This window comes from Chelonia mydas, chromosome 10, assembly GCF_015237465.2.
Source record: "Chelonia mydas isolate rCheMyd1 chromosome 10, rCheMyd1.pri.v2, whole genome shotgun sequence".
NCBI lineage: Eukaryota > Metazoa > Chordata > Testudines > Cheloniidae > Chelonia > Chelonia mydas.
This window is the reverse complement of record NC_051250.2, coordinates 68,012,979-68,037,531: the sequence shown is the minus strand read 5'-3', so window position 1 is coordinate 68,037,531 and position 24,553 is coordinate 68,012,979. Positions and strand designations below refer to the sequence as shown.

The 24,553-nt window shown below is 44.1% G+C and overlaps 2 protein-coding genes and 1 long non-coding RNA gene across 3 annotated transcripts in view; 2 read left to right on the top strand and 1 right to left on the bottom strand.

Annotated features, from left to right (window-relative positions):
- The window catches only part of FAH (fumarylacetoacetate hydrolase), a 31,195-nt gene extending 25,086 nt beyond the window's left edge, over nucleotides 1-6,109 (top strand). The window contains exon 14 of the mRNA XM_037910271.2: nucleotides 5,829-6,109. Within this exon, the coding sequence (XP_037766199.1) occupies nucleotides 5,829-5,908 (80 nt within the window). The 3' untranslated portion in view covers nucleotides 5,909-6,109. The remainder of the gene's footprint in view (nucleotides 1-5,828) is intronic.
- A 2,766-nt stretch (nucleotides 6,110-8,875) lies between these two features.
- LOC122462154 lies at nucleotides 8,876-12,201 on the top strand. The gene is made up of 3 exons (XR_006284534.1): nucleotides 8,876-9,016; nucleotides 9,771-9,906; nucleotides 10,993-12,201. It is a non-coding gene; the product is annotated as an uncharacterized LOC122462154 (long non-coding RNA).
- Nucleotides 12,202-16,104: 3,903 nt separating this feature from the next.
- CTXND1 (cortexin domain containing 1) overlaps nucleotides 16,105-24,553 on the bottom strand; it is a 41,658-nt gene continuing 33,209 nt past the window's right edge. The window contains 1 exon segment of the mRNA XM_043523800.1: nucleotides 16,105-24,122. Within this exon segment, the coding sequence (XP_043379735.1) occupies nucleotides 23,889-24,122 (234 nt within the window). The 3' untranslated portion in view covers nucleotides 16,105-23,888.

Genomic DNA, 24,553 nt, shown 5'->3' with positions numbered 1-24,553 from the left:
TCGAGTGACCAAAGAGATTGAAGTGTTCTCCAACTTGTTTTTGAATGTTATAATTCTTGACGTCTGATTTGTGTCCATTTATTCTTTTACGTAGAGACTGTCCAGTTTGACCAATGTACATGGCAGAGGGGCATTGCTGGCACATGATGGCATATATCACATTGGTGGATGTGCAGGTGAACGAGCCTCTGATAGTGTGGCTGATGTGATTAGGCCCTATGATGGTGTCCCCTGAATAGATATGTGGACACAGTTGGCAACGGGCTTTGTTGCAAAGATAGATTCCTGGGTTAGTGGTTCTGGTGTGTGGTTGCGGGTGAGTATTTGCTTCAGGTTGGGGGGCTGTCTGTAAGCAAGGACTGGCCTGTCTCCCAAGATCTGTGAGGGTGATGGGTCGTCCTTCAGGATAGGTTGTAGATCCTTGATGCGCTGGAGAGGTTTTAGTTGGGGGCTGAAGGTGATGGCTAGTGGCGTTCTGTTGTTTTCTTTGTTGGGCCTGTCCTGTAGTAGGTAACTTCTGGGTATTCTTCTGGCTCTGTCAATCTGTTTCTTCACTTCAGCAGGTGGGTATTGTAGTTGTAAGAATGCTTGATAGAGATCTTGTGGGTGTTTGTCTCTGTCTGAGGGGTTGGAGCAAATGCAGTTGTATCGTAGAGCTTGGCTGTAGACAATGGATCGTGTAGCGTGGTCTGGATGAAAGCTGGAAGCATGTAGGTAGGAATAGCGGTCAGTAGGTTTCCGGTATAGGGTGGTGGTTACTTGACCATCGCTTATTTGCACCATAGTGTCTAGGAAGTGGATCTCTTGTGTGGACTGGTCCAGGCTGAGGTTGATGGTGGGATGGAAATTGTTGAAATCATGGTGGAATTCCTCAAGGGCTTCTTTTCCATGGGTCCAGATGATGATGTCATCAATATAGCGCAAGTAGAGTAGGGGCGTTAGGGGACGAGAGCTGAGGAAGTGTTGTTCTAAGTCAGCCATAAAAATGTTGGCATACTGTGGGGCCATGCGGGTACCCATAGCAGTGCTGCTGATTTGAAGGTATACATTGTCCCCAAATGTGAAATAGTTATGGGTGAGGACAAAGTCACAAAGTTCAGCCACCAGGTTTGCCGTGACATTATCGGGGATACTGTTTCTGACGGCTTGTAGTCCATCTTTGTGTGGAATGTTGGTGTAGAGGGCTTCTACATCCATAGTGGCCAGGATGATGTTTTCAGGAAGATCACTGATGGATTGTAGTTTCCTCAGGAAGTCAGTGGTATCTCGAAGGTAGCTGGGAGTGCTGGTAGCGTAGGGCCTGAGGAGGGAGTCTACATAGCCAGACAATCCTGCTGTCAGGGTGCCAATGCCTGAGATGATGGGGCACCCAGGATTTCCAGGTTTATGGATCTTGGGTAGCAGATAGAATACCCCAGGTTGGGGTTCCAGAGATGTGTCTGTGCGGATTTGTTCTTGTGCTTTTTCAGGGAGTTTCTTGAGCAAATGCTGTAGTTTCTTTTGGTAACCCTCAGTGGGATCAAAGGGTAATGGCTTGTAGAAAGTGGTGTTGGAGAGCTGCCTAGCAGCCTCCTCTTCATATTCCGACCTATTCATGATGACGACAGCATGTCCTTTGTCAGCCTTTTTGATTAGGATGTCAGAGTTGTTTCTGAGGCTGTGGATGGCGTTGTGTTTTGCACAGCTGAGGTTATGGGGCAAGTGATGCTGCCTTTCCACAATTTCAGCCTGTGCACGTTGGCGGAAGCATTCTATGTAGAAGTCCAGTCTGTTGTTTCGACCTTCAGGAGGAGTCCACCCAGAATCCTTTTTGTAGTCTTGGTAGGAAGGTCTCTGAGGGTTAGTATGTTGTTCAGAGGTGTGTTGGAAATATTCCTTGAGTCGGAGACGTCAAAAATAGGATTCTAGGTCACCACAGAACTGTATCATGTTCGTGGGGGTGATGGGGCAGAAGGAGAGGCCCCGAGATAGGACAGATTCTTCTGCTGGGCTAAGAGTATAGTTGGATAGATTAACAATATTGCTGGGTGGGTTAAGGGAATCATTGCTGTGGCCCCTTGTGGCATGTAGTAGTTTAGGTAGTTTAGTGTCCTTTTTCTTTTGTAGAGAAGCAAAGTGTGTGTTGTAAATGGCTTGTCTAGTTTTTGTAAAGTCCAGCCACGAGGAAGTTGTAGAAGGTTGGTTTTTTATGAGAGTATCCAGTTGGTGAGACTAGAAAACAGCAAATATTCTGGGGGCAAAGAGCATGTGTACTCATGATGTTCAGCAAATGGAACGTTGCATTTTCCTATCCTCGTTAAGGTTTCCTTGTGTATGTTCGTCTGCTGTGTGAAATCTGAATTGGTTTCCAACCCCGAGAGTAAACGTGTTGATTGTTAGTGCTTAGCAGGCCCTTTTGAATAAATGTGTTCAATATTTAACCCCCAACTCATTTAACCTCACTGACAGTCATTACAATAAACCTGAGCAGGAATTTGGCCAGTTATAAAGTTCAGAGTCTGCATTTTCTTTTCCAAAGTCATGGTTTCTTGGAGGTTTTTTGGCATGTAGGTGGCCAGTGTGACACTGTTCTCATTAAATATTATATCCAAGTGTCACTCCAGTCTGACCTAGTCAAAGATAGCTTTCTCCATTTTAGTATCTATTCCTCTCTTTATGCCTTGGCTACTTGAGTTTCAGACCTGATCACTTCTCTGCACTAAGTTTTTCAACATTTGATCCTTGGAAAGAGACAGAGTTTCCCTAGACCTCTGGGTTACTGCACAGCCTGAGTTCTCGTAAGAAGTGGAATCTGCTCTCTCAAGGAAAACTCCACTGCTTTATCAGCATTACAAAGAATCTCTGGGATGAACAGAGCATAGATGCAGGCATTCTGTGATATGATTCAGAGACAACCCCTGAGTGTGAGTGGACTGAAGAGGGAATGAGAAATTCTATTTCTTTAGGACTTGTTTCTCTGAAAAGCACTCCTTGGTAAAGTCAAGAGCTGAAAAATCTCCTTTAAGGTCCTGTTGAAGCCTCTAATGTCAGGAAAGGGAGTGCAGATGCCGAAGCTGCTTAAGTGAATAGTCACCTTCCCTGTTGCCAACTGAATGATTTCAGTGCCTTGTAAAAACTAGCAATAACACACTCTACTTTGGGAGCAATCAAGTAAGAGGACAGTCTCCGCTACGTATATAATTAGGAAGTAAGGACAATGTTGCTATGAATCACCGCAGTGGAATGCTGCAAAGCCTTTTTTTCCAGACACCGTGAATGAGATCCTCACTCCCTGGTTCAGCCTGTTTATGCTGCGGAAAAGGGCCAGAGCAAAATAAATGCCCCATAATCAGCTGGGGGAGGATTTCCCTGATGCAGGCACTATGGCCGACAGCCAGAAGGCTGCCCTCGGATGGTGTAGGGGAATGACGGGAGCAGAAGGGGCTGCAGCACTGTGGAAAAAATTTGGGTCAGGGCTGCAGCCTCTAGGACAGCCCAGGGAAGCTACAGTAATTTAGACCTGCAAAGGGGCTTCTCTAGCCCCCAAAGCAGCCCAAAATGGACAAACAGGAGAAATGGTCTGAAGTAAATAGGATGAAGTTCAATCAGGACAAATGCAAAGTACCCCACTTAGGAAGGAACCACCAGTTGCACACATACAAAATAGGAAATGGCTGTCTAGGAAGCAGTACTGCGGAAGGGGATCTGGGGGTCATAGTAGACCACACGCTAAATATGAGTCAACAGTGTGACACTGTTGCAAAAAAAACCAAACATGCTTCTGTGATGTATTAGCAGGAGTGTTGTAAGCAAGCCATGAGAAGTAATTCTTCCGCTCTACTCCACCTGATTAGGCCTCAACCGGAGTATTGTGTCCAGTTCTGGGCACCACATTTCAGGAAGGATGTGGACAAATTGGAGAGAGTCCAGAGAAGAGTGACAAAAATGATCAGAGGTCTGGAAAACATGACCTATGAGGGAAGAGTGAAAAAATTGGGTTTGTTTAGTCTGGACAAGAGAAAACTGAGGGGGGACATAAGTTTTCAAGTATGTAAAAGGTTGTTACAAGGAGGAGGAAGCAAAATTGTTTTCTTAACCTCTGAGGATAGGGCAAGAAGCAATGGGCTTAAATTGCAGCAAGGGAGGTTTAGGTTGGACATTAGGAAAAACTTCCTAACTGTCAGGGTGGTTAAGCACTGGAATAAATTGCCTGGGGAGGTTGTGGAATCTCCATCATTGGGGATTTTGAAGAGCAGGTTGGACAAACACCAGTCAGGGATGGTCTAGATAATACTTAGTCCTGCCACGTGTGCAGGGGACTGGACTAGATGACCTCTCGAGGTCCCTTCCAGTCCTATGATTCTGTGAAGATTGGGAAAACCCAAAGGTGGCTTTTCCCACTGTCCCTCTGGGCTGCGAGTTCTGTGAGCCTAGCTCAAGGGAGAGTGGCCACATGACTAAACATTTGAACTACATAGGCTGGTTGATTGGCATAGCACCTGGTGAGTTGTGCTAACACAAGTCGTAGCCTGTAGCTGCATTCCCACTGCATTGCTAGCTTAAGTGTCTGCAGCACTCAAGCTTCAGTGCACACCCCCGCGCCCCTACCCCAGTGGACCAGCTAGTTCGCATTTAAAGCGTCACTTTACCTGAGCTAGAAATTTTTGTGTGTAAACAGGAGTCAGGTTAGGGGTAACATTGAGTTATATCTTGAGCTAACACTGCAGTGAAGACAAGCCCTCAGTGAGAAGATACAAATGATCTGAATAACATTAACTCTCTCTCTCTAATAGAAATTCAGAGACAGATGAATCACTGGAACTACTGTACCATTTAGTTACATGCAGGGAAGAGTGTATCTTTCATCATTTTTGAAGAATCCATCTTTTGACAATGAAATTGCTCCTTAAAATAAACTGTTCACGGGACATGTTATATCACTGATGTCTTTCCCTTCACTAAACATTATCAGCTGAGGTCTGCAGTAATTCTATCTGTTGCTTCATCTCAGTATAACGTTTTCAGGTATGCCTGATGTATACGGGATGAAATGCCTTCAGCTGAGTTTCCTTTCCTGCTTTCTCTGCAAGCTGAACTAATGGATTGCTCTTTCTGAATACGTACAGTACATGGCAGAATGCACCAGTACTGAGGGGGAACTTGCAGCAGCCACATACCCCAGGATTGTGGAATTAAAAAAATAAATATGTAGGACAATAAGTCAGAATGTCAACTCACAGCTTGCATGAGTATTGAGAGGTAAAATCATTCTGTAGTTGCAGATGTAATCAATGACCAGCAACATTGGCAGCAGTTGTAGACGTTCATTGTCTGTTTATATAATGGAGCATAGCCGGACGTCTTGGGCCAGATCCTCAGCTGGTGTCAGTGGAGCTGTGCCAATTCAATTTAATGGGCTACTCCAATTTATACTAGTTGAGGATCTGACCATTAGTTTTGGTTTTTTAAATGTAGCCATCCCATTGATGGTCTGGCAAGCTGAGGATTCTCCTAAGGCTGCTCTAAACTACACCAGGGACCAGGCCAGCATAGAACCAGCCCCAGGTTTGGGGACCCACAAATATTGCCTTACAGGCCCCTCCCCTCAGTGGTATTCAGTGTGTACTGGCCTGATCAAAAGCCCCTCAATGTCAATGGGAAACTTTGGGTCAGTGGAGTTTGGATCACCCCAACTGAGCACAGCTAAGGAGCTAGGCCTACATCAGTGTATTTACATTCATTTTGTTCCCTTTTGTGTTGGTACTGCAGTTTGTGCTATTTTATTTTTTTACTTATTGTAAAAATCACTAGGTGCCCCTCTTGTGACTCTCTTCCTCTCCCCATTCCAGGTCACTGCCAAGGAAATGGGTACCGAGTGGGATTTGGCCAATGTTCAGGAAAAGTGCTTCCAGCCATCTCTGTTCCATGACTGCCTGCACAAGGTGACTTTTTAGGAAGGGAAGAAGCCTCGCCACGTTCCTGATGTAACAGTTCTCTGACCTGAAGAAATTAAAGTGTGTGTGTGTGTGTGTGCATGCATGCATTGTGTTCAAATCCGTATTTTTTTTATATAAATGGTTGGAGTTTCCCGAGTGTTTTAACTGTTCTCAATAAATACCTTAATGATGCAGTTGCCTTTGGTGTTCTCTCCTTCTTCTGACGCCGACTGTGATGCTGTCCTGGTTAAGCTCCATAGATGTAAGTAGAGTCCTCGTACACCGTCCATCAGTAGTGGGCATTCTGAGCTGGGGCAGCCTTATTTTTTCCAAGTCCCTTGGCGGATGTAAACACCAGTGAGTCAGAGAAGGAGCTTTGCATGGTACAAGCCAGGAGCAGATGGATTACATTAGCAAAGAAAATGTAGACCGAACATTTTGAACCATGAATGGGGGGTGAGATCTTGTAGAGTAACTTTCTGTGGGAATTGGGGGCTCCTTATTGTTGAGGCAGTTAAAAGCATGACAGCAAGCAAGGAGAATAAGGGAATCTTTGCATCAGTCTTCGCCACAGAGAATAATTGGGAGATACCTGCCCCAGAGTTACTCTTCTGCAGGCAATACAGGGGAGGCAGTACTAGGGACTGAGGTGTTGCCTAGATTGATAGCTTGAATGCCAAAGAGTCACCAGGATGGGATGGTTAATCCAGGAACTCTGAAAGAATTTAAGAATTAAGTGGGTGAACTGCTGGCAGAAATACAGGGAGAAATTCCCCCCACCTCCACACCTTATAGACTGCTCTGGCTGTACAGGTACCCCAGGAGCGAATCCCTCTGCTGCAGGAGGAGTGCAAAGTACCCTTTACTAGCCCTGGTGTAGGTGGGGTGCTGGGAGCAGTAGGATACATGTCCATAGTGCATACTGCCGTGGACACTGGGCTGCAGAGCAGTTCACAGGCAGCCTTCAATGAGGCTGCCATAAATGAAAACAGCGCCCAGGGCTGCTCTAATTTATGCTGGGGGCTGCTCCCGAAATCCAGACATAAAAGCGATCTTTGCCCTACTACCTCAGGCTGCACATCCCAGAAGCTCAGCACAGAATCAGACCCACATGATTTACCATTTAAATCAGCTATTCTAGCAGAGACCTAGAGCTCAGCCAGCGTCATATTAATTATTTTTTTAATTGCTAAGGTTGATCCTGGGAATTACAGACCAATAAGCTTTGCTTCAGTAGCAGGTAAATTAGCTGAAAAACAATTAAAGCTAGGTATAAAACACCTAACTGAGTCTGCTATAATATGGCGATGAACCAGCCCAGCTTCTGTACTGGAAAAATATGCCTCTCTAAGCTGCTGGAATTCTTTATGGGAGTCAGCAGTAGATATAACTGTGATGGGTTGGATCACAGAAACCCCCTGGGGGTTGCCAACTGATGTGCCAAGACTACTTCTGTCCCTGCTTTCCCTGTCCTCCCAGCTTGGGACTTCAGTGCCCTGCCTGGTTTGAGCCAGACCCACTAGCCTGCTGCAAACCCAGACCCAGGTCTGAACCACATCCCCTAACAGCTGTAGGCATAAACTGAAAGCAGCTTAAGAAGTGTTCCTGTCTTTAACACTCAGATACCCAACTTCTAATGGGGTCCAAACCCCAAATCGGTTTTACCTTGTATAAAGCTTATACAGGGTAAACTCATAAATTGATCGCTCTCTATAACACTGATAGAGAGAGATGCACAGCTGTTCTCCCCTCTCCCCCCCCCCCCCAGGTATTAATACATACTCTGGGTTAATTAATAAGTAAGAAGTTATTTTATTAAATACAGAAAGTAGGATTTAAGTGGTTCCAAGTAATAGCAGACAGAACAAAGTGAATTACCAAGCAAAATAAAATAGAACACACAAGTCTATGTCTAATACAGTAAGAAAACTGAACACAGATAAAAACCTCATCCTCAGAAGAATTCCAGTAAACTTCCTTTTACAGACTAGTCTCCTTCTAGTCTGGGTTCAGCAATCACTCACACCCCCTGTAGTTACTGTCCTTTGTTCCAGTTTCCTTCAGGTATCCTTGTGGGTGGAGAAGCTATCGTTTTAGCCAGCTGAAGACCAAAGGGAGGGGTCTCCAATGGGCTTAAATAGACTTTCTCTTGTGGGTGGAGATCCCCTCCTCTCTGCTATGCAAAGTCCAGCTCCAAGATGGAGTTTGAGAGTCACTTGGGCAAGTCATATGTCCATGCATGACTCAGTTTTTACAGGCAGCAGCCACTGTTTGCATGTTACCTTGAACATCCTCATGTAGATTTCTTATGTGGATTGGAGCCTTTCAAGATCCATTGTGCATTAAGTGCTTCTGGATTGGGCACTTAATTTGTACATTCCTTTCTCAAGAAACTGACCAAATGCTTAACTAAGGCTACTTAAAAATCAAGCAAGTACACAGCCAATATTCATAACTTTGAATACAAAAATGATACATGAATATAAATAGGATGAATAGATTCAGTAGATCATAACCTTTACAGAGATATGTTACATGGCATATGTAACATAAAGCATATTCCAGTTATGTCATATATATATATATATATTCATAAGCACATGGGGGGCACCGTCACAATAACTTCTTAAACTTTTCAAACCCTCTTCATTCAAGTCCCTGGCATGAGGCTCTTCAGGAATCTAAGGAGTGATTGGGCTGAGAGAGAACGTTTTGTCCTTGGTAAGAAACTGGCTGAGGGGGGAGAACAGATCTGTAATAAATGGTCTGTTTTCAGTAGAGGAGGTTTATAGCTGAGTGCCCTGAAAGTACACTATAATAGATATATTATAGATCTGTAAAGGTCAACAGCAAGGTGACGAAGTTTGCGTGTGACGCTTGTGTCCCTGTCCTCACTGCAGGATGTGAGCTGGCAAAGCGAGAGCTAACTAAGTGACTGTAGACTCTGTAGAAACGTACACTATGTTGCTGTGCAGATTTGAGGAAGTGGAGTTTCTGGCAGAGACCTCCTGCTCCTATTTCCTCCCCAGCCTTGTAGAGGGCTTCCATAGGGTAAAGAAGAAAGAGAAAGAATGACATGCAAGGAACAATCTCCAGCCACAGTAGGGTCAATCCACAGCAGGGATCCACAGGTGCAGATCACTCTCTGCTGGAACTTGGGGAGGGGGGAGGTCATAGACAATTGTCAGGACATCAAAAGTCAATGCCTCAATTCCTGTGGAAAAGCCCATGAGCTCATTAATGCCCACAAGTGGGGAAGGCCTCGGTTTTAGTCTCATGCTGTGTTACTCGAGAAAGGTTGCCTTTTACCATGAGTGTCTCCTTGCAGTTCAGCCTGTGCTCAGGGCTGTGTTCCAGTTTTCCCGAGTGTAGGGGTAATACCAACAGTGAACAAAGAATGGCCATACTGGGTCGACCAATGGTACATCTAGCCCATATCCTGTCTTCCAACAGTGGCCAGTGCCAGATGCATCAGAGGGAATGAACAGAACTGGGCAGTTCTGAGTGATCCATACCCTTTCATCCAGTCCAGTCTGGCTTCTGGCAGTCAGAGATTTAAGGACACCCAGAACATGAGGTTGCATCCATGAGCATCTTGGCTAATAGCCACTGATGGACTTATTCTCTATGACCTTATCTAGCTCTTTTTTTAAAACCAGTTATATTTTTGGCCTTCACAACATCCCCCGGCAACAAGTTCCACAGGTTGACCAGCGTTGGGAGAAGTCCTTCCTTTTGTTTGTTTTAAACCTGCTGCCTATTAATTTCATTGAGTTGAACCCTGGTTCTTGTGTTATGTGAAGACGTTGATAACACTCCCCTGTTCACTTTCTCAGTTGTCCTTTGTGCTTTCAGCCAGCCAGGTGACACCAAAGTACATCCAGAAAACACCCTCCACCTCATCTACATTGTGCTTAGGAATGTCATCCTTGTTATCCTGCTCCCCAGGGTTCTCCAAACAATGGCTCATGTTACCCCAGCAGCTGCAATGGTGAGAAGCTGATGAAGGGCTCCATCCTGTCCAGTGCGGAGTGCTCCTGTGAGATGCCCAGGTTCAGACTAACGTCTGAGTTTGATGATGGAAATAGGACATACCTGCACTACAGGTGCGACCTGTTTTCTTTTGTTTGGGCTGTGGTTGTCGCCACACCTCACTGAAAGGCGAATCATCTCCCCAGTGCCCAGCCGGAATAACTCAGTGGGGCACTGAGGAGCTACTCTGAAGAGGTGACACCTAGCCCCACTCCACTCCCAACCTCCTATGCGCATGGTGCGCTCCTAGAAGCTCAGCGCCTGAACAGAGGAAATTGCTCACAGTTCTTCCTTAGGGACACCTAGCAACCTGCTCTCCTTGATAATCACCATCAGCAAACATGTGGTCCAGTATTACCAATTCAGATATTCTTGGTTAACCTCTCCCACTAGTACCTATGTGTAACCCATCGGACAGCTGAGTGCCTTGCAGTCGTTATGGAATTATCCTCCCAAGACCCCTGGGCTGTTACATACACAGAACTGAGGCACAGAGAGCAAGTGACTGGCTCAAGGTCACGCAGGGAGTCAGTGCAGAGTGGGGAATAGCCCACAGATCTCCTGAGCTCTGGTCCCATGCCTCAACACATGATTTCCTCTTCTTCTAGTGCTAGCATCCATCTCTTCTGCAGTCCCATGCAATTAGTTCTTCATCAAGTGTGGCTGAAATCCTGACCCCACTGAAGTCAATGGAGCCAGCATTTCATCCAATAATGTTAAACATTGCTTAAGAGGTGGGGAATGTTTCATTGGCCTAAGAGCATTACTGTTGTATGGACACCATGATGCTATGGTCTCACTCAAGTTTCTTGTATGCTGAAGGGAAAGGTATTTTCTGAAAAGGCAGGGTAAAATCTATATTGACAACAGCTGCTGCTGATGGCCAGCCAGCCCAGCACGTTGTTATTAATGGGCTCTGATCTTGATGTACACATACTAATTACCTTTTTCATTCAGGTAGTAGCATTGCTGCAATGGTCTTAGAAGACAGATGTGTTTATTGGAAACCTATAAATCTTTTGTGTTGTGTTCTCATTTCCTGCAGAACTAAAGGCAGCCACCATTCCCAGGAGGTGAACTTCTTTTTCAAAGAGAAATCTCATCTGTGCAGTTGTCCCCAGCATGACAAACGGAAAATGCGCTTTCTGCTTCAATAGCGAGCGGGAGAGCAGGCTGCGGGAAAGGTTAAGTGACTATCAGGGCATGGAGTCTGGTGTTTCAATGTTTTAAACTGCTCCATTCTGTTGGTATAAGCCCTCAAGACCTGAATACCCCCTGAAGTTTGAGAGGTTCTTTGAATGGAACACATGCAGGATCCAGGTCAACATGCCAGTCCATGCCAATCCTGCTCCTAGTATAGCCCTTATGGAAAACCAGCAGTACTGTCATTTATAACTTCTCCACCAGAGGGAGGATGATGGCTTCAGATGTACAGGATGAAATCCCTGTCCCACTGATATCAAAGACAAAACTCCCACTGATTTCACCGGGGCCAGGATTTCACCCACTATATATAAGAACATTACAAAAAATGCATCCACTATTCAGGCTTGCATCCAGTACCGTCTGAGCAAGGCTTCATTGGCCACATGGGGCCAGATTCTGATCTCCTCTGCACAAGCGTCAAAATGGAGTAACGCATGTAAATGAGATCAGATCTGGCTCATAGAGTGCAGATTTCAAACACAGGCAGGAGAAAGTACTTGGCATCTCTGTGGACAGCTGAGTGACATCATCTTCTCAATACACAATGAAGGGCAAAAAACAAGATGATGTTGAGCGTTATTAAGAAAGAGAGGCTTTGTTTCTGTCAAGAGCTGTTTCATTGCACGCCCACAGGTTCGTATTATTGCTAGGAGAGCCTGGTCCAGTGGGAAAGAGACTCAGGAATCCTGGGCTGCCCAGTGACCGGCTCTGTCACCTTGGACAATTTACTTCACCACTCTGCTCCTCCTCCCACCCTTTGGCTTATCTATATAAACGGTAAATCTCTTACTATGCACACGTGCCTAGCACAGTGGACTCCTGATTTTGGTTTACAGGTGCTACTAGTACAACTAAATAAAAATAGTTTAAAAATCACTAGAGACATTTTTAAATGAAAGGAATAGTGCATTACACTGACAGCATTAGCCTGCCATGGTATAAATCGATGGCACATGCTGGCCTTGACTGTCCAGTTTTGCTTTACTCATCTCATAAAGCAGTGGTTCTGAACTGGGGGTACGCAGAGGTCATGTAGATAGTTGCCTAGTTTTACAACAGGCTACATAAAAAGCACTAGCAAAGTCAGTACAAACTAAAATTTTGCATACAGACAATGACTTGTTTATACTGCTCTAGATACTCTACTCTGAAATGTAAGTACAATGTTTATATTCCAATTGATTTATTTTATAATTATATGGTAAAAATGAGAAAGTCAGCAATTTTTCAGTACTAGTGTGCTGTGACGCTTTTGTATTTTTATGTCTGATTTTGTAAGCAAGTAGATTGTAAGTGAGGTGAAACTTTGGGATACGCAAGACAAATCAGCCTTCTGAAAGGGGCACAGTAGTCTGGAAAGGTTGAGAGCCATTGTCATAAAGCATGTAGCAACAATAGAAAAAGTGCCCAAAGCTGCAGTGTTTGGGCTGTAAACGCAGCCGGGGATTGTTTAAGCCACAAGACTAAGTTACACAACAGCGGTACAGAGGGCATCTGTCAAATATCCTGGAGATCGCGGGGCAAAAGAGAGCTTCAGCTCATGCACCAGTCTGTAAACTTATACAATGATTAGACAGTTTTATTTTCAAAGTTCTATTCCCCACTCCGGTGACTCAATGGTTTGACCCTCCCTGCCAAAGGATTTCCCTTACCTGCAAAAGCTTTCTGTGGAATTAGGTTCCTTAAACATTAAAGGGGGCTCATCAAAGCACAGTCTTCTACTCTCATGGGTCCCCAGCTTACAGGAGAAGATAGACAAAATAATAAAAATAAAATCAAAATGGAGCTCCCACATCCTCTTCTCTCCAGCAGCTCCACTCTTGTGGGCTTGCAAACTATCGAGCACAGAAAGGAATTATAACTCCAAGGGGAGGAAATGCTCCCAAGAATCCTTTATCTTTTCCTGGATCCCCAAAAGCCCAGAAAGAGGATGTGTCCTTGTTCTCTGGCAAAACACCTGAGTGTTTATTTATTAAGTGTAAGAGGCGAGGGAAGAGAGAGAAAGAAAATGCTTTGTGGACCGGCGAGGAAAAGATATAAAGGAAACATGCATCAAGAAGGTAAATGATCAGTCTTAATTCCTACCCTGAGCTTCTTTATGCTTCACAGTCAGGCTTTTAGAACTTGATGAGGTCTATGCTTTCAGGCCACACATGCTGGTGGTGTCAAGATCATGACAGAATTCTGATGTGCATATTGTCAGTTCATACAATTAAAGGTCTGAGAGGTTAAGTATGGATTTCTGCTGAATCCATGAGCAATCATTGCTGAACCCTGGAGAAATAAGTTAAATTTTCTTTCTTTGTTAGCTTATAGATGCCGATGATCTCTCTTTCCAGGGCTCACCCTGCAAACACCTCCATAAAACACATGCACACAGCTCATAACTCCTTAATTAGCGAAGCCCAAAATGTCTGGTCATGAAATGGTTTTCAATAATTGTTCAGAGTAGAATTAGTGACCTCATTAAATGGAACTTCAGGAGAAATTGGTAGATCAAATTTACATTGATCCTGGCTTTCAATTCCAAGCCAGAAGCATATATGTTAGGTTAAACTAATTGTTCTGTTTAGGATGTTAGCTGCATTGCTGCTTGGTGGGAAGGTAGAATATAATTTGTAGTTTCACCAAGAAATACATACTGGTTTAAAGTAAACCTGTGTATTTAGATGTATCAAACCTCACCTAAGAGTACCCATGCTGGGCTCTGGGCTGCCCTACCATTACTTTAAATTACAGATTGGATATAATCCATACATACCACTCAGATGCTCCTCCTTTCGAGGGACATCACTCATTTTTGGCTGAATTCAACACACATTTGGTTTCCCGTCAACTTTTAATGCTGAAATATATTTACATCAGAAACAAAGAACTATGAAGGTGCCACTCTAGGAAGAGTTACTTAGGCAAAAAGAATGAGCCCCTCCGCATTTTAAGTTTCCTGCGCGGATAATTTTTTGTCTATCTCATATCCAATAAATTTAACTTCCCCTTTAACAAAAGCTGAAGTTCTTCAAATCCCAATAATCCACAATACCTTAGTGCTACTCCCTGCCTATCTGGTCCCTAGCCTTCCTTGAAGGCCCAAAAGCCAGATTTACAGCTTGGGGAAATGGACTGCTCTGGTAACCTACAGAAGTGACCGTTCTTACTCCTTTGAGGTTCTCCTCCCCATTATGTTAGCTTAAATCTTACATAACAACTGCGGCTAGTTTAGGAATATGCGTGTGAACATGCTGTCTCAAATGCCTTTGTACCTAGCCAAGTAGCACCATGCAATTAATTTATGAATAAGCTCTCTGGATATACCCAGCCACAAGCTTGATGCTTATTGATTAAAATAGAGCTGCATTTTGTCATTCTGATGTTGCCTAAGATCACGTGGCTTCCTTTGAAAGGAGATGATGAAGTATGCTGTCACAACGTGTTCCATTCCAACTGTCCCCAGTCAACCAGATTCTCGATTTTCAGTTGTCAGCCCATTTTGGGAGTGAGAATGCAGTCCTCTTCCTTCTGTTTTTGCCTCTGTTATGCACTTCATATTAATTGATTTGCTGTGTAAGTAAAATGCCTTGTGAAGAACAAACAATATGAGCTAGTCCTCTAATGTATTTATTTGAGCTCAGATCCTGATTTCAGTGGGAGCTGGGCTCCTAAATCCCTTTGAGGACCTGGCCATGCTGTTTGTAGGTGAAACACATTTACGGCTGCTGGTGGTGCTCAGCTGATGGTGTCAGGAGCTGTAACAGAGCAGAGGAGCAAAATCTAGAGGGAGCAGAGAGAAGCAGTTGCGAGCATGGCTTCAAAATGGAGCTAGCGAGATTAAAGATATTCATGTGATGCTGGCAGACCTGGTGCCAGCTCATGCCAAGGCCCTCACCAAACACTTACAAATGCATAGCTGGAAACCAGTCTTGCTTAGCTGTGTGTTATAGGGTTGCCTACCCTCCAGGATTGTCCTGGAATCTCCAGGAATAATTAATTATGTCATGAGATGAAACCTCCAGGAAATACGTCCAATCAAAATTGGCAACCCTAGAATGTTAGCATTATCAAAATAGCTATTAGATGTTAAGTTGGTAAGAATGTGTTTAGTGTTTAGACTTTATGAAATGCTTGTAAGATGCTGCCTGTGTTGATCTCATTTTTAACCACTATAGCCCATGGTATAATGTTGTATTTTGAGTGTTTGCACTGTAAACCTCTGTAATTGTAGGTTTCAGAGTAGCAGCCATGTTAGTCTGCATCAGCAAAAAGAACAGGGGTACTTGTGGCACCTTAGAGACTTACAAATTTATTTGAGCATAAGCTTTCATGGGCTACAGCCCACTTCATCGGATGCATAGAATGGAACATATAGTAAGAAGATATTTATACATACAGAGCAAGAAGCATTAATTAAGGTAAAGTGCTCGTCCTGCATACAAGATGGCCAGTTAAAGGCAGACGAGGAACTGTGTAGCATCAAAGGACAGATGCCCTGTTAACTGCATTCCTAACTCCCTCCAGGAAGGAGAGATCTACATGTGAACATATTGTGACGGGTTCCCCCCGGCGTGCCACCAGGAACTGGGGTACCACTGAGCCCTCTGACCCACCAGCCTGGGCTCCCTCTCACACTGTGCTGCTGTGATAAGCTGCAGATATGCTCCCGATCTTACATTTCCACCTGCATACATGCAGGTAAGGACACACCCAGCTGCAGTTACATGCAGGTGCTCTGACCAGCTACTACATTTGAACTAACAATAGAGAGACTACAGCCAAAATAATCCCCAGATTTCCAGCCTAGGACTCCAGAGCAGTACCATCCTGCCCTGGTCCAAACCCCAACCAGTATGAATTTATTATCCAGTTCTCCTCCCCCTCAGTGTGGAGAGGAACATGCAACAGCCTCTCTGAACTAAGATTCCCACGCACTTCACTCCAAACTCACTGGTTTAGATTAAAACACAAAATAAATTTATTAACTACAAAAGATAGATTTTAAGCGATTATAAGTGATAGTAAACAGATCAAAGCAGATTACCTAGCAAATAAACAACAATGCAACCTAAGCTTAATATACTAGATAGATAGGGTAAGAATCTGCTATTCATATCCAAACTTATGGTACAGGCAGACTTGTAGATTCTTAAGGCAAAGGCCATGTTTGCTTTGGAGCTTGGAATTCCCAGATCTTTCATACACAGGCTAGACATCCCTTTAGCCTGGGTCTAGCACTTCCCCCAGTTTAGTCTTTGTTCCTCAGGTGTTTCCAGGAGCCTTCTTCTGTGAGGAGTGAAAAACAACAGATGATGTCACTCCCTGCCTTATATAGCTTTAGCATATGGCAGGAACCCTTTGTTTCAAAACTTGGTTCCCAGACTGGTTTGTGGAAAAATACTGACATCCCAAGATGGAGTCCAGAATCAGGTGGCCTGGTCACATGTCCTTGTAGAGTCATAGCAGCCATTACTTACAGGCTGTCTGGAATGTTCACAGGAACCTTAAGTTCTTCCAGGGTTCGTTGTATTTGTTGATGGGCCATCAGCACTGTCTGGCTTCTTCATGGTTGTACCAGAAAGGCTAGTTGTGGGTGTCACACAGTGTAAGCACAATTGAAATACAGATACATAGTCAATATTCCTAACTTTAGATACAAAAATGATTCCTGCATACATATAGGATAATCATATTCACCAAATCATAACTTTTCCAATGACACCTCACATGACCTGTCTTGCATAAAATACATCATAAGTATGCTAAATCATATCATATAATAATATCACGATGAAGAATATGGGGTGCAGTGTCACACGCATCCCATCAGTTTGGACTATGAGGTGGAAGGGATAATAATCCCAGACAAGGAGAAATTGGATCTCTCTCTCTCTGGCTGTTTGGACTCTCACAGGGCTGGAGCTATGTAACAGAAGCAGAGATCCCCAGGGTCAACCTAGGTTAGCCCCAAAAGACATTGAGTGCTGACTCTCCAGAAATCAGCTGAAATGGGGCTTTTTGTATAGGTAGCTGGCTTGATTTTGATTCAACGCATTTCTAAATCAGGAGTGAATTGAATTCAAGTGAAATTATGCCTGTGTAAAACTGGTGTAGGTGATGTCAGAATTGGGTCTAGTGCCTCCAAGGAAGCAGGACAGAGCTGTGAAAAGGTGTGTGGGGTTTAAGCTATGTGTGATCAGCTCGAGCGCAAAGCTGTAGGGGCAGCTAATCCTTCCGGGACGATGGAGCTAAGCCCCGCCAGTCACATCACATCCATGTTGTGTGGCGGACGTACTGCAAGGTGCAGTACCGCCTGCTGCCACTGGAGAGCTCCTGGTGAAGTTGCTCCTGCTGCTGGAAGCTGTGCTACACCGGACTGATGACATATGGACTGCAGGCAGCAGAGGGCGGCGGCTCAGAGCCAGGAATACAGGCTTTTGTGAAGCTATTTCAGTTCTGCTCCACAAGGCAAAGTAGAGGGCTACCTAGGACTGGAAGGGACCTCCTGGGCCATTGACTCCAGTCCCCTGCTATCACAGGCAGCCTCATCAGATAATCCTGCTCATAGACTTATCAGTCTCTTAAAACTAAAGCTAGGGATGTCTTGCATGGTCACTGGTGCCTCTCCCCCTCTTGCAGCCCCACCATTTTTAATGGGCACCAGAGGCCACTAAACAGATTAAATACGTTGTCCTGGCTCTGCAGTGTTTGCAAAGTCCATTTACCATGTTCATGTTAAAAGTCAGACCAGTGTGAGATGCAACTGGACAGCTCCTCTCCTCCCCTTGCATTTATGTCATATATAATACAGGTAGCCAGATGCTTCGATGCCACCTGCTTCATCTCCCTTTCTCAGGACGATAGAGACTTCAACCTACGCAGCCTGCAATGTGCATAAATCAAGACTCTCTTATGGCATCTGGATGTCCAGAGCGCAAGTACACATTCTCCTCACCAAAGCTTGCAACTCCTGCACTAGCCTTGCTCATTGGCCTCAAGCAGTGGGGGACTGAGTTACCCTCTCAGACCCACACTGAGTCAGCAGGAATGTGCTGCTGTTGTAATTCCCTAGCTGGCATCATGCACATCCCTCTGTTTCTTTCAGGAAAAGCTGTAAGTTAGCATTGGACAAGGTCTCTGTTCTGTAAATTCAGGGTTAGTTACTTCTCTCATAAATGCATTTAGAGTGACTCAGGTTGTTCACTCAAGCTCTGATCTTTAGCTCAGAGCTATAGAGCCTGTTATGAGAACTCAGAGGATTCAAACCTCTGTTTCTTGCTAGAATATGCTTATAAATCTTACTGTTTTTTCTCTTTAAGAGTCTTTGTTGCAAACTCAGCCACATATTTCCCGCTCCAGTTCCCTGCAGATTCACTGCGGATATAAACAAGTATAATTCCATTGAGTCTTTCAGGAATAGGGTTCATTTACAACAGGAAAGAATTTACCTGTTTGTCACCAACCTGCAAGAAAGTACTTTCAAAGGGTTTCCTCTCCAGGGTGAAAATAGCATGAAATACTGTTGTTGGGCAGGTCGCATGGAGCACATACCAGCCCAAGCCGATGTGTTTCAGTGGATGTTAAATGTGCATCAATATTTTCCCCCCAAAATGTTCCTTGTTTTCAAACGTTACTCACTACAAGTTCAGTCCAAAGTAAACAATTGCAGGGGCTTAGGCATCTATACCATAGTGCTGCAGAATAATCATTAGGACAGGCTACATGACAGGGTACCCCGCGAGCCAAGGTTTAACATCAGGTCAGCTCAGCACCCCTCTTACACAGCTGATTGGGGAAGGGACATCAGAATGGCTGCCTGGGAAAGTTTGGCCTCCAAACCTAGAGGTCATAGGACCTCTTGGGACAGAATTAGCTCCCTCATGGTTTCCATATAGGGTCTACAGGGAGCAGCGCTACAGAGAATGGCCACTCCCCTGCTCTAACTCCAATCCCCACACTGCTCCTTGTGTGTGAACCCCTGTATTGTGCTAGGGAAAGGGGGATGGTAGTAATTACTCTCCCACTCCAGCATAGGGAGAAGGGGCTCTGTCTACAGCTGCCGCCTTCCATGTCCCTTTATGCAGGAACACTCCAGCCCATACTTATGAACACTTAGAGGCCAGTATCTCTGAGATCTCCTCTATGTATCTGGTGAACAGGCCATCTGGAAGTGGCTGCATAAAATGATGATCTTACCCCGTCACTGCTGTTGCTTGAGAAAGGCAGGTAGGCTTAGAAAAGCCAGAGGTTCCACAGCTCACAAATGCATTGTTTTATTCAATTTCTCTTGCACGTTGAAACGTTAAAGGCCCACCGTTTGACTGGGTTCTGTGATCTTCTCCCCTTGTTAAGCCTGTGAAGCCAGACCGTCGTGCAAACATTAATTTTTTTTAACCAAAGCTTTCAGGACTTCACACATTCTCGGTGGGACCATTTCAGAGGCAAGGATTTGTAGCTGCCTGTTATGTGCTGTGAACCTCCTGTTTCTTGTATAGCTATTAAAGAGCAGTGACAGATTTACTCAGGGAATTCTAGAAGTCCTGCAGCTGTAATCCTGCCAGTGTAAAACAAAGTGGTCATAGTTGCAGGTTTCACTGGTGCCAAATTGATTTTGCTAAATGAAACCAGGGGAACAAAAAAGAATCTCTGTACCGTGATTATTTTAGATGGTACATTAATTGAGTTTGCACCTGCTTAGAATCCTTGTCCACACACCTCCCCCGTTATGCAATAGGGTTAAAATTGCAAAGGATCAAGGTACAAAGGGCCAGATCTTCAAAGACGAGTGCAGCAGTTTCATCAGGACAGGCACATACATGCAACTGGCCACTTGTTAGTGCAGACACAGTGATTACGTGGGCGAGCTACATGCACAAAGGTGGATTTTGCAGGAGCAGCGAGAACAACTGTGCTCCAGTTCACCCCAGCTTTGAAAATCTGGCCCACAAAATTTTCCCCCATAATTCCACCATGGGGACACCTCTCTTCGGGCTAGATTGCCACAGCCCTTACTCACATACACAGGGGCTAAAAGGGAATTGGTTCCCTCTGACTCCCCTGGCTTGGCCCTGCTCAGATTGTGACTCCAGAGTGGTGTGGAGAGCACTGGCTACTTGTCTGACACACTGGGCTGTCAGCAAGCTGGAAAAGAAGGATGGGGACAGTGGGAGGCGCTCCCATTTGCCAGCCATAGTAGCTGTGGGGGGTGAAGCTGCTCTATGAAAAGGAGTGAAGCAACTTACTCTTCTCTTGGACAAAAGAGGCAGGAATTGTGACTGAGTCTCTGCTCTACTTGCCACCTCTTACTCTGGGTAGAGGATAAAGTTACAATCTAGTCCTTTACAGTCCAATGAACAATTCAGACAGTAGAGACCAGCAGAATGGATTGTGAAGACCAGGAGAGAACCAGGATGGCCTTACTTTTAAAAAACAAGAACAAGTTCTGTGCTGAGGCCATTTATTGTATTAGATAAACACATTCACTACAAGATGAGTAGGTTTGCTGATTGTAAGTAGAGAATAATTATTTAAAATAAAACAGAGTAGCCGAGGCACTTGTTACATGCAGTTTAAATTACTATCTATGCTCAATGCTGCAGTGTTTCTAACGCAAAACTTCTATTGACTTCAAGGGAAGTTATATGACGTTGGGATTGCAGGATCAGGATTATGTGTGCATTAGAATAATGTGTGCTGATTAAAAGACAGGTGAGAAATTGCCAAATTGACACTCAGAAGGCAAGAAATAAAGAGTGTTTTTGCTTTTGACACAGAAGTTAGCATTCCCTTTTACAGATAGCCCCAAAGAAACCTGGGGGTTATGCGAGTGAGGTGGCAGCAGACTGGGATGCATAGAAATCAGGTCATGTTTGCATGATCAGTGAAGAAATGAAATAGCTGTGTGTAGATATGAACTTCAAATGGAAAGGTCTTAGATGACTGGGTAGATGCTTATGGAAAGCCTAAGCATGAGGATTTCCCCTTTTACCAACAGAAGGATGAATCAGGGAGGTTACAGCTGAAACAGAAATGCATTATTAGTAGAAAATAGACATATCCATAGATAGCGTCCCTTGTGTTGAATTCCTAAACAGCAGCTCTAAGGTGGTTACGTGTTTTGCTGGATTGGGGTCCTGTTTGTGACCCTATGGTAAGCCAAAGTATCATGGGTGCAGATAAACATTCACCAGAGTGTTCACACTGAAAATGGCTATCACAACCCTCATTTGCACTGTCGATTGGCTGAGCAGTTAGGCGCGCAGATAACTCGCAAACAAAAAAGTGACTCTTGCCAATCAAGGGACTGATTCTGTTCCCCTTACTCTTGTTGGACTCTGCAAGTAGTCCCAGTAAACTCAATGTAAGATACTATTCAACATGACTATGGGTGACAAAATTGAGCCACCCAGTCAGGGAGCAGAAACAATACCATGTGACCTAGGCAATAACTCATATAGTGTAAAGAGATGCTCGTAGTGCCCCAGCCAGGAACAAAATAGACAGCAATTTGTTTGCACACACTATGTTGAATAACGTTCACGTTGTAAAAATCCACAACTGGCCAACAGAAACAAGAGCTAAACTTGTCAGCTAAATTACTGGCAATGGGTAATTGAACCAGGTCAGGTAGCTGGGAAGAGAGCTGCACTATCCAGGTAGATCCTAGCATCTATAGTAAACTTCTTTCTCCCAAATGAACACCAGAAATGAACAGAGGGTGAAATTCATCCCAGTGCAGAAGTTCTGCACAATACTCTCCACACCTCTTAGAGCCAGATTTGGATGCCCTTAGTCATGTGGAATAGCATCTTACTCCACAAAGAATCCTTCTGAAACCAACAGGATGATTAATGGAGCAAGGTGCTAACAACCAGGAGTAAGAACAGCAGAATCTGGTACTTAAGGCAGGGGCTAAATGGTGAAGAGCATCTTATGGGGTTCCTCTGAAATGGGGGAATTTAACCTACCCTATAATGTGTCTCAACCAATCCCTTTATTCCAACTTCACAAATAATTACAATAAATTAATACTTTGTACCTATATGCAGTGCTTCTTATTTATGGATCTCCAAGTGCTTTTCTGATATTGATTAAGCTTCAGAGCTCAGTGGGAGGCAGGCAGATATTATGGTGGCTCAGTTTACAGATGAGTAAAGTGAGGCACAGAGAAATGAAGTGACTTGCCTGGTCATGTAGCATATCTGTGACAGAGCTGAGACTAGAGACCAAGGAGCCCTGATTCCTAATTCCTTGCTCCAACCATTGGATACCCCCCTTCCTATACAATGCACCCTACCACATGGAGGCAACCTTATCAAAGAAGGGCACCTGGCAGCATGGTCACAGAGTTGGGAATATAGGGGGCAAATAGCTAAATACCCCCCTCTGTGTGTGAGTAGCTGGATACCTCCAGGTTTGGTGGAAACTGGTTCTTCACGGATGCACCCATGACTGCTCTAGTTGAGACCTAGAATCTGCAGGATGACTCCTGTAGGGTAAACTCCTTATTACTCCAGTAGTTCCTTGGACTCCCTTGAACAAAACCTGTAGTCACTGCAGGAAGGCAGCTGTGGGTGAATTTTTGCAATAGAGACAGGATTGAAAGTCTTCAGGGAATATAGAACCTAGGATTTATTTTTGAAGGGAATTCCTTTCCCTCCAAACCTCAAAACTGCACAATATAATCTGGGAGCTCTTTGAATCCCTTTCTCTTCCTTATCTGCAATAATTAGTGAATGGTTAACGGGGGAAATTGGGCAGATATTTATATTACAATTTTGTGAAAAGTTCTTCTATTAAAAGTACTTAATTTTGCCATGGCAGAATGCATGTTATAATTTGTTGCTAAATACTCTTCTTTCTTACTGACCAGTAGAAAAATAAAACCCCATCTTATCTAGAGTAGCTAGTTCTGAGATATGTCTCTTCTTCTCTTGCCTTTGCTCCTTTAATCTTGTGCAACCCAGATGGGTAGCAGCAAGGCTGACTCTTAACAACTGTAAATAAAAGATGGGACATCTGTTGTACATCTGATCATTTGAAAATTGTCACAAGTTTTGTGTATTTCATAATCGTGACTCTTGGAAGTACATTTCTAAAATACTGTAGGGGAAGTGTGTGCCTAGAACTCAGTTAGTCAAGAATAAGTTTGTGCACATCTCTCTACTCCACCGTATATACCTCTTTAGGACTTACATTCCCTGACATCCCAGGGGCAGAAATTCCCAGGAGACCTTGGTGGCATTTTACATAGTCTTAGACTTTGCACACCTATAAGGTCTGGCATTTTCATAGCCTTAAGAACCACACAAAAATAACTGACAAACATATTGTAAGCAACCCGTTGTCAAAGAAAGATCAAATGCCCTTATTGCTTTTCCAAGTACTGATAGCTACCCATCCCCTTATTTATTGGAAACAATACAGACAATATTCCTTAAGGAAGAAGAATGCCAGGTTGAGGTTTATATTAGAAGCTTTAAGGGAGCCTTATTGCCTAGAAAGCTTTTGTGCTATTCAAGTTACAATCATAATTTCTCTTGTTAATATGTGAAGGTTATAACACAAATAGGCTGTACCATCAAATAGGGACACAATGATGTCTACAACCTGCTATGCAAGAAAATTTAACCAATATGCTGTCAGAGGTATTTGCACCACTCTGTATTTCGGTTTAATATACATTCACCTTCTCTGAATGAAAAGGCCTTCCAGATTGTGCTGTGAAAGCTTCCCGCAGTGTCCCTTTCAGTCATCCAGGTGCTGCTCCTCCCATGTGGAAGTTGGGATGGCGCTGTAAGGGTCCATGATGACTTTTGCACAGCGAATAATCATGACGATCAAGAAAAGGCAAAGGAAGACAAAACATGCTAATGTTAGTCCTTTGTCCACATCAACATATGCAGGCTCTGGTGTTGGCGCCTCCATTGTTTGCATCTCTCCTCATCCGGGTTTGTGCTTACTGCTACCATCATCATACACCTGCAAAACAACCATGCCGTCAAACAGCAGGACAGTTGATATGCATCGTGAAGCATGGGGAAAATAGCATTTTGTTGTCAATGGCAAAACTCCCATTGACTTCAATGGGCAGGATTGCATCCTGGTGGGTAAGAAAGGCTGGAAATGTTATGGGTCAGCCGGCAAAGAGGGATATAGAACCAGGTCTGGCTCTTCTGCGGCGATGCCCATGTTTGTTAAATTATCTCATTACTGTTTGCTCCTGAGAGGCTAATAAAGAGTGGCTGGTTTTATTTTTTTTTTTAACCAGGAAAACAGTGTTAAAGGGGCACCATCAACTTGAAATCTAATCCATTGTTTGCTGTTTAAAAAAAAAATCAAATGACCCCACCTGTCCCTACAGTCTCTTGTTTTTAAAATAGTTTACTTTTCACTGTTATTCTGTAAAAGAC